The sequence below is a fragment of the Ptiloglossa arizonensis genome, chromosome 10 (assembly GCF_051014685.1).
Source record: "Ptiloglossa arizonensis isolate GNS036 chromosome 10, iyPtiAriz1_principal, whole genome shotgun sequence".
Classification (NCBI taxonomy): Eukaryota; Metazoa; Arthropoda; class Insecta; order Hymenoptera; family Colletidae; genus Ptiloglossa; species Ptiloglossa arizonensis.
Genome location: NC_135057.1, coordinates 16,429,103 through 16,439,597, shown reverse-complemented (window position 1 = coordinate 16,439,597; position 10,495 = coordinate 16,429,103). Strand labels below are relative to the sequence as shown.

General features: G+C 46.1%; 1 protein-coding gene across 5 annotated transcripts in view; it reads left to right on the top strand.

The window, feature by feature from the left end:
- LOC143152271 (cytosolic carboxypeptidase 1) overlaps positions 1–10,495 on the top strand; it is a 29,938-nt gene that overhangs the window by 18,455 nt on the left and 988 nt on the right. For all 5 annotated transcript variants that reach the window (XM_076322198.1, XM_076322199.1, XM_076322195.1 and 2 more), the window contains 3 exons: positions 9,252–9,504; positions 10,011–10,135; positions 10,259–10,411. In XM_076322198.1, coding sequence (XP_076178313.1) covers positions 9,252–9,504; positions 10,011–10,135; positions 10,259–10,411 — 531 coding nt within the window. The remainder of the gene's footprint in view (positions 1–9,251; positions 9,505–10,010; positions 10,136–10,258; positions 10,412–10,495) is intronic.

Sequence of the window (10,495 nt, the reverse complement as noted above, 5' to 3'; positions counted from 1 at the left end):
ATTCCATCTTGCAGCGTCTTCGTTGTGGGTCCGCTCTCGGGACCGTATCGACGGTGCAGGCCGCAAAAAGGCTCGTGTCTCAAGGTAGGCTTCATTTCTGACCGCGTCTTCTCGCTCGAGAGATCACCTGCTCCTGGAATACATCCCGCGGTTTGAACTTTTCTCGTCTTCAGACGATCCTTACGACTCGCCCCCGGGTTACTTTGGTTACGATACGCAACCGGTACCGGAGAACCGTGTACCCCAGAAAAGAGATCTTCCGCCGCCACCGCCGTCGCCACCGCCGCAGCCGCCGCCACCGCCGCCGTTGCCGCTGGTGTTGTTTCTTCGTCTTCTTCTTCTTCGTTCTTGGTTCGTGTCCGATCGATTCGATATCCTACAATCTTTGCTGGACCCACCGATCATAAACGACGCGTTGTTTCTGTTACACGGTGTGCGATCGATTCGGCAAAAAGGGTATCCCCGTGATATTCGAGACTCACCACGTTTCTCTTGCGGCGTCCCTTTTCGTTGTCGTAAGCGCACGAGACCCCACCGATCTCGATCTTAAAGGATGTGCGTCAATTCTCTCGTTCGCAGCCACGTACATATGTCGTAGATGAGTCCTCTCGATTGCTTTCGAATCGCGATAACTCGACAGGACAGGTCCCAACGCAAGGAACGCTATTACAGAAGCTATGTGTTGCGTTACGGGAAACTAACACTGTATGGATCGATAAATAGAAACTTGTCAATCGATCGTAGTAGAAAGTTACGAAGGTTTTAAATGCGTTTATCGTGTTACTCTTTTATTCCAGTTACGAACGAAATTAACTTCGCGATACGATTAAATTAATACTCGAATTAAAATTTGTATCGAAAGATACAAGCATTGAGAACTCGGTAAATTTCGCAGAGGAGATATTTATTAAAAAAGAAAAAAAAAGAAAACGTTCAACGTTGCAAAACTTATTCGATGAAAGTTGAAAAGAAAATATGTAAGTACGATATCCACACCTCTTGTATCGGGGTTGCGATTAGGATCCTAGCTACGAATTTACTATAACGACGGGGTTCGTTAACAAACAAGGTTTACTTATCTCTTGCGAGCGGTCGAAAAGCAAAAAGGAAGGGATACAGTGGCGCGCTCGAATCTAGTATGTTCGAGTCCCATGACTCGTTGCGTAGGTCACGTTTTGCTGGTACGTTGGCGCAGGTCAGTTTAGCAGGTCGGATTCTCAGCGACGCATTCCCATGGGAACGCAGCCGGAGCGCACTCTTGAGCGCACTTAGGTCCGGCAATGCCTACGGGGGTCTCTGTTCGTGGCCATATATCGGCGGGTGAAACGAAAGCAGAAGCTTGATCCTGGATAAACAAGCGATCCTCCACCACCTTCTTCTTCTCCCTCGTCTTCGTTCCACCTTTTTCCTCGGTCTTCTTCGCACGAATGGGACGCTAGGAACAACTTCTCACAGCCGAGTCAAGGGACTTGGTCCTTTTTTGCCAAAACAAAAGCAAAGAAACGGCAGACTCGAGCTGCAGGCAACGCTGGCTGCTGGACGAAGAAGAAGAAGAAGACGAGGATAAGAAGGAGGTGTGCTGGTGGAGGCAGGCGAAGCAAGAGAGGAGAGGATGCTACAGGAGGATTCTCGAGGTCTATTTCAGGCCCTGCCAGCAATCGCTATGTAAGGCCCCCTGTTCGTTCTATCTTTCTCCCTGCTCTCCGGGGAAGAGAGTCCTCTGTTCTTCTGCGCGTTGCTTCCCGTCACTTTCCTTCTCAAGTTCTCTTTCTCGTTTGCTACTCGTGCATGGAAGGAACTCCTCGGTTTTAGCTCGCGAATAGCCTCGACGTTCGAGACGATCGGAGGAGCCATACTGCCCCGAAGGCTTCGACGCCGTCGACTCCTTCCATTTTGATGCTTCTAGGACAGTGATCCTCATCGTCCTGCCTTTCTCATTCGTCTCTGTGTCGAACGATGATCGTAGACTCGTAACGCTCGTACGATATCACCTCCGTGTCGTAACCCTGTTCTTCGCTCTTTGAAAACCTTCTCTCTACCGATGAGACGCAGTCGTCGGTTGGACTATCTAGTGACGAAGATTGCAAGTCCGTTTGCATTTATTTCGCGGAGTGCGCGAATAATTTATTGATACCAAAGAACTTGGCTAGGAAACGTGAGCCGACGATTATTTAAAGGATATCCCGGATTCTCTTCGTTTCCTAGAGAATCCAATTAAACGCGCGCAAAAGCGGTCGAGCGACTTCATAGGACGAAGGACTGAACAACCTTGCACACTTCTTTCCGAGTCGTTCCTCAAAGGTATAATTCAGTCAGTATAGAGACAGTTTAGCGCTCAATTTCTCCTCTTTGGGAGGAGCATTCACCGATTTATTATTAATTTTAAGAACGGCAATTCACATGCTGTTCCAGTTTACGTTGTGTTCGTTTATACCAACCGATGATCGTGCTCGGATAATGAGAAAATGGATAAAATCAATATTATTTTATAACAGTGGAACATGTCGTGCTGCATAACTTTCTCGAAGAAAAAGGAAATCTTCGTCGAGATGTTTTTTCGTGGCAAGAAATTCCCGCTGCGAGAAAAATACCAGCCAACTTGTCTCGGAGAAGGATATATCTGTACTCTCAACTTTAAAGAAGGCAAATATAGCAGTAACGAAAACTGCTTCTCACCTGACGGTGTACACGGACGAGGTATCCCGCAAAACTGAAGTCGCAACTAAAGGAGATAACTGTGTGGTCTGTTTCGAATGGTAGACGGTATATGGTGAGTTAAAAAAAGAAAAAGAACAAAAACGACGGGCACGGAGGCTGATCGTTCGTATCAGAGGAAAGGGTTGAGAACACAATCGCATTACCGAAGGTTTCTTCGGGACGCGGCACATCGATTACGTACCCACGCCTTGTTATGCGGCACGCTGTCCCTCGTCCATATATTTGGACAGTCCCCATCTCTCGGGATTTAATGCGATTATACAGTCCCGCGGATCGCCGCAGGAAAGAGCGAAACCCGACGCTGGAGACACGTAATCCCTACGAGTTCTCTAAAGAGGAGGTCGCGACGTGTCGCGTCGCGTCGCGTCGTCTCGTCGGGAACTCCTCTCGTTCCCTTCGACGAAAGCATGGAACTCAACGATGCGTTCGCGGTGTACACGCGATCCACGATAGAATGCAGAAATGGATGATAATAACAGCCGTGGCCCGCGTACAGTCATTAAATGCACCTCGCGCTGCCCACCGTTTTACTTGGCCCCCTGTTCTTGCCTCTGTTACGTGCCTTGGGCCGTGCAACGGAGTGACCTAGAACCTGAAACCGTGAACCTCTGGTGTGCTGCTTGTGGTTACAGGGTCGAAACGAGACTCCGACCATCGTTATAATATTATAATTAAGGGAGGAGTTTCGCTTTGCGGCTAGATTTATAGCCTACCGAGGGATTCTAGTGGACGACGATTTTTTCTTTTTTTTTTCGGCGGATTCAAAGGTGGTTGCTAAATAGGTTCCTCCGAGCTGTGTTTCAGCGCTGCGAACAATTAGCTGTCGGTGGTAAAGTTCTGTGATAGACTCGATGAGAAACTCTTGAATTAACATTCCTCGTTCATTGCGTAGAATTCATTTATATCCGTGAACTCCGATCTTATGTCTTATGTTGTTAAAGGAGAGAGAGCGGTGAGGTCTGCAGCTTTTCGGAGTACCACTTTTTGATATTGTTAACTAACGCTTAAAGCGTCGTGCCTTTTGCAGTGTTCAAGTGTTTAAGAGTTTCTTCGTTTATCTCATTTTTAGACTGGAAATCTAATGAATTGAAAAGTCGAACAGAGGTTCATCAATAACTCGAGCTTCGAGTCACGCGGTTCTGTAGGTCTCGGTTAGAAGCTATCAATTTGGCCCATCTTAGAGGCAGCCTGTCAAAGGTTCGCTTCGTTAGGAGTCCTATAATTTTTTTGCTTCTTTTTAATTCTATTTCAAGATCCAATTCCGTTCTTCTCTTTGACTCGTTGTATTATATAGTTTCTTGGTATTGCACGAAGTTACCTAGAAGAATTCCAGGGAACTATGCCTATGGCACGGCCTAGACGGTCAGGCCTCTAAATTAAATCTCAATCCGGATAGGCGCGAAATCTATTCCCGGCTCGTGCTGGGACATTCGTTTGGCAACGGAAATCTGAAATTAAATCTCACGATTTATTCGGTTGGCTCTGTGGCTGTAGGGGGGGGGGGGGGGGGGAGAATATTCCGTGCTGTGTGATCGAAAATATTGCATAGGCGGTCACGGTCGAGGCAACTTTGTTTTCGATGACGGAACACGGATGACGTCGGCATAAAATCGCCGTACGTCCCTCCATCGACGGAGATCTAGCAATTTCCTAGTCGTTCGTTCTTGATGGTTAACGTTCCCGAATCGAGAAACACCGTTATTCGCTTTTTACGGTACATTCTTTTCCTCGTCAAAGTAAATGATTTACAGGAAACTGCGTATCTAACGTCCGACGGGATCTGTCGTTTCGGCCGGTTTCTACTCGCGTTCGCAAACGTCGCGCTTGTGAAAACGCAAATTTTACGAGGCCCGCGGGTCCCCAACGTTCTCCGCGACGAATGGATTATAGTAAAAAGCCTCCTCGGAGATACATTCCTCGTTTCGTTCCCTAAGGAACGGATCGCAAGGGCTGCTCTTGTCGGACGAGGCTAGAAGAAACGGTCGTTCCAGGGCGTAGAAGAGCCGGCGAATGAATTCCGCTCACCCTCTTCACCGGGCGTCCGTAAAAAGCGGGCCCCTGGCAAGGCCTTGGTTTCGCGAAGGAATGCAAATCGGGACTGGTCACGAGTATTCTAATGCGCGGTTAGCCCTTCAGCCGGCCACGATCCAGAACGAATGTCACTCGGCCCTTTCCTATCGCTGACGCTATAAAGATACTCGCATGCTCCTGTCGCCGTGTTCTTGTTGCCGCGCGCTCGAGGAACGACGTACGGAGCTTAAAACCGGCCTACTGATACGCGCGAGGGACATTCGAGATAACCGCGGGAGCTACATGAAGGTGCATCGGGGTAATTTGCACGTTTAAAAGCCGATATATCGCGACAAATTTAACGCTCGCGATGACTCGCGTGTCCGATGCTCCATGAATTCCAACGTTACCGTGTACCACTTCGTTAGCGTTTCAGGGAAACATTGTAATACGCGTCTTGCCGAAATCGACAGAAGGAATTATACGGTATGAAATCTTTCGAGAACAGTTCTGAATCGCTTAACTTGGAATCACGTCTCCCGGGCGTACAGTTTACTGCGGGGCACAATCTGGGGCCCAAGAATGTCGTATACGTGTCGCGGAGATCCGATTCGCCTCAAATTTCTGGTATTGTGGAAACGTGTTAAAAATGCTACACTTATCACGATTATAGAAAACAAGCTGTATACTTTTTTCATGCGATGTATTATAAATAGAAAATTTGTCGGGCAACGTTTGAGCTATATCCAGTGATCGAAAGTCACGGAGGTCGCGAGTTTTCTCTTACAATTAGTTACGGTCATATTTCGGTGACGCAGGAAATAGATATCTTGTCGGGTTCAGACATCGTAAGAGGGAGACGCCGGCAGAGGTGAAAAAGGGTTCAGAGAATGAAGTTCACACGATCGAACCCCGAGATAACCTCGAAGAAAACGCCGCTGGGCATGAAAAAATGAAACAAAAGATAGAGTCGAACGGACCGTGTTGGTAGTAAAGTTCACGGAAGAAATGCGTGATACGTGGAAGACGACCGCGAAGAAATGAGCGTTCCCAAGGTGCCCAAGGATTTCGCTTTACGATTGCAAGAACGACCCGCAAATTTTTCTTCGCGTTCACTCTTCTCCGTCTTTCCAATACTTCGTTCCTCAGAAATGTCGCGATTTAATAGGCTGCGTTTTCTGTGGAACAGTACGAACCAGCTACCAATCTACTATCGAAATAGTTAGGAGACTAATTACCGAAAATTATGCGCGAAGGGATTAATGATTTCTCGCCATATCGTGTATCCTTCGATTCCGCTTGAATTTGAAGAATCTCACTGTCGACCGAGCCAATACCTTTTCAATTCACCGTACAAGTTTTTGTAATTCTCTAGGTATTAAATTGTTTGTTACCAAGGGCAAGAAATATCTAGGAAGGAATTAATATTTGTGAAACTCGTTTTTGCAAGAAAGCATCGACAAATACGAAACGCAATAATGAACGAAATATGCGATAGTGGATTTTATTCGCATTGAATACGATAGCGTAGAAGTTCGAATATCTGAAATAGATCTGGCCAATGTTCGGAGTATTCGCGATCGTTGGAGAATTTCTGCAATTTGCGCACTTTCCGACTCTTTCTGCGGAACGATAATCGCCGACTGTCGAGAGTGAAACCAAGAAAGCGCGTATACAACCACTTTCGATGTGATCCGCGACCGCAGCTGCATTCTGGCTCATCGGGAATGCAATGCAGTACCATCCTCCTAGGATGCGCACGTTCTTCAACGTTTGGAGCACTCCGGGGAAGAGAGTAACGAGCGACAAAGGATGAAAATGACAATAAAGTTGGAACGGACGCGGTTTCGAGCGTGATTTACGACCGATTAAATTATGACGATAAGTCGACTCGATCGACGCTCGTTAATCGTAATCCAACGAGCGACCAAATAATTCACCGGATTTTTACCACTCGTGCGTACAAACTGCGGCGGTACCTTTGAAAATCTCACAGAGCAATTCCGAGACGAGAGCGGTCGGTTAAGTGTAATTTGTACAGGATCTCTCAAGAGGTGAGAGAAGTTCGCGGTCAAGGCTCCTCCGTTCAAGTCATTGACATCGCGCTGCTGGCACGAACAGACTGATGTTGCCCATTACATCGGGTGGCCAATAAAACAGCAAAGAAGTTCGTCGTACAATCGCTTCATTGTCGTTCTCAAATACAATCGTGACGTCCGCGTCTTCGTTTTTCAGTTGCATTTCGTTACAACGATATCCAACGGTTTGTTTAATCGATACTTACGAACAATGCTCACTTCGCGATACCAGTGTTGGTCACTTTTAAGTTTTAATTCGTTGAATGTGCAAATTAAGATTCCTTTACAAGATGCATAATTCTGTGTACACACTGTAATTTTCTCTGTACATTTTCTTGTAAACGTACAAGTTCTGTGGTGAACGATTTACTATATAATATTCACACAGGCATAAGTGAGCAAATTGGGTGTTTGAAAATTATTCTACTTAGTATTGGTCTCGAAACGACTACTACGTTTTCACGATTGTACTATATTAACACGCTCTGCTATATTAACCGAACGAAAACAGAATTCAAAATAAGTTACAACTCATTTGAAAGGAACATTCAGAAGTAACGGAACAAAATCTACTAAGAGCGGTCAATACCGGTGGCTCGACTCTAACAGAATCGCAGAAACTCTCTGTTGTTAATTGTAATCCGTTTCCAACTAAAATTGAACTACCTTTAGTAAAGGAATATCAGTTTTGCGATCATTATGGAGAAGAACTCTCGCTAGCAGGAAGAATTCCGATAATTGCCGTGTTTCTTCTCCTCGTATCAACTTTTTAGCGGTACGTCGAGAACCTGTAACGAAGGTTCGCTTCTTGAAATAGAGGTAAAGGTAACCACGGTTTCGCGAAGCGTTACAGTTCTGTATCGAACATTGATTTTTTTACGATGTTAAAGAGGTCGATTTACGGTCGATTGCCACGAGTATTTACACTATCGGTCGAACAACCGACCAGCATATCGAAGAATGAAAATTTCCGTAACCGGTTATTAGCGTCCGATTGTGAACATATGGAAATTTGAGACAACTGCCATTTCACATGGTCTCTCAGAGATGGACAAAATTTGATTCTAATAATAAACGACGAACAAAATCAACGTATAGCGATTATGAGGACAATACGAATTAGATTCGTTCAAAAGCCATCGTAGAATGTTTTTATAGCAGGCAGCGAATAGTGGTGAATCAGCCTTTACCAGCAAAACGTTGCATTGTTCGTCAGTCCGTGGAGACGATTTCGTTTTACCACGCATCCAGGGTGAGCATTTCTCGTCAGTTTTTTCGCTGGTCGCTCTTATACTCGGCCGGACGAAATCTATTATACCCAATGACTCGTCTTTTTCGATGGTATCTGCGAGTGTTCACCGGTGAACGTCCGCGACGACGGAACGTTTCTACGCGTGCATCATTCGCAGGTGCATCGTCATTGCACGACCATTATTCTTATTATTCCCCACCATCTGCTTGGACGCGAGATACCGATCGTTACGTCGCTATCTTGGACGTGTCACGCGCGTCTGGACTACCTTAAAGACCGGAAGCGATTACGAGGCGTCAAATTGCTAATGTTTGTATTACGTGGCCGATGTCTCGATCGGATGAACGATCGGCGATTCCTGTCCATGGTTACGCGTGTAACGATTGTTAATCCCACGGTGAGCGACTTCTCCTTTCCGTGACCGGTGACCGATAATTAATTTTATCTCGAGCCGCTTCTTCTACGGCGATATTTTCTTCGGTTTTGAAAACACCGAGATAACGGAACGCGAAACAAATTACTGTCGATATACGGAAAAGTTCAACGCTGACGTATGGATGCAGCATCGTTTTCGTACTGTTCGTTGCACCATGGTACGTTGAAAAATTAAATTTTCGTTGGAATTGCTCGCGACACATCCGTCGACTCGATAAGATCGTGATCGGCCAATTAACGTAAGAAGTGTTTGAAATAATCCTAGCAAAATCGATAGGGCGTAGTTGGTATTCCAAGTATCGGGCAGCTTGTACATCTTGAAACAATGTCAAAACGACAGGTAGAAACGAAGTGGCGGTCTCGGCTATTGCTAGGGGTCCACGGTACCCCACCATTAGCTATGCGCGACGCGGAGGCGTCACTTCCTCCGGACCGACTTCCGGCCGCCGGAAACGTCCTTCTAACCGCGGCTGAATCCTTAAATGAAGACGATCTCTGACAAGGCCTTTCTCCTTCTCGGTGCAACTGGCGAGCGACACACGCTTCAACGTGCAGCATCGACAACGTGCAAACCGACAGGGAATTCTAAAACTGTGCTTCCGAGAAATTAATTTCGCGGTATTACGCGCCGTAGAAAGAGATCTCTGGTATATTGTAATTTTCCTATCCGATACCTATAATATAAATAAATAATTTTAGCAACAGTTTTTCCTTTTTCGCTGCTAAGAGTATATGCATACGTATTCGATCAATTACAGTAATCGTTACGGACTAACGAACGAGGACCTGAACAGACGATGGAGTAACCCGAAGCAGGTGCTCCATCCAGTCATCTACCACACGAAGGGCCTGATGGAGTACTGTACCAGGGTGCTACAAAGACCTCCCCATGTTTTCGTCGACTATCACGGCCATTCACGGAGGAAGAACGTGTTTCTCTTTGGTTGCTCAAGGTCGGGTTCTTGGAGCGCCGCGGACAGGGCGAAACCGGACCAGCCGGTGCAGTATTTGGTAAGGGACGAAAGAGGATCGGCTAGGTATTATTTTTAGATCGTGCGCGTTACACGTACCGCCAATGGGTATGTCGCTACAAACGGTAATCTAGCGCGATCTATCGAAGTCAATTTATGATCGAGCGGTTCTCACGAGGGAAGTTTCCTCGCGAACTGATTCAAGTCTCTATGATTTATAGTAAACGGGATCGAGTATTAATTCGATGCTCTACTTTTAAATTTCTATAAGAAAAATATTTGAAGGATCGTATAGAATTCGTTAATGCGTCGCAATGGATCCTTTTGGAACAAGACGGGACCATTGCTTTCTCATAATTTTAGATTACTGTAAAATTGCTGCTAACGTTGTTCGTGTGATCTCCGATTGTCGCAATTTCATTTTTCGACGGAAGAATTTGTAATGTTACGGAGGTTGTACGTTCTTCCGAAATTCTTGCGAGAATCGTGCAAAGAACGATAATCGCGCGCCTTAAAGTTTTGTGGTAAAACGCGTCTGTGTTTCAGATGTTGCCACACCTAATGCAAAGGATATCCCCGGCGTTCGCGTTGCCACTATGCTCCTTCAAGGTCGAGAGGAACAAGGAGTCCACCGCAAGGGTAGCCATATGGAGGCAGCTAGGTGTTCTCAGGTACTTTGTGGTCTTGAGAAACAATCTCGCGATCGATGACGCGTTCGTTTCGAGCGTGGTTTTACCCGACAATGATTACAACTTTCTTCCGCTCTGACGCTTTGCTCCCTTCAATTTGCGTAGAAGCTACACGATGGAGAGCAGTTTCTGCGGATGCGATCAAGGAGCATTGGCCGGTTTACATCTGGACACGCAACACTTAAAGGCGATCGGACAAGATTTCTGCCAGGCTTTGTCGATGATGAACCAGTGCGGTGACGATTGGAGCATTGACAAGTACGTTGCAACGTAACATTATGTAAAATGAAACTCCTTCTATTCTAATGAAATGTTACACAACGTGCAATTAATCTTTTAAAT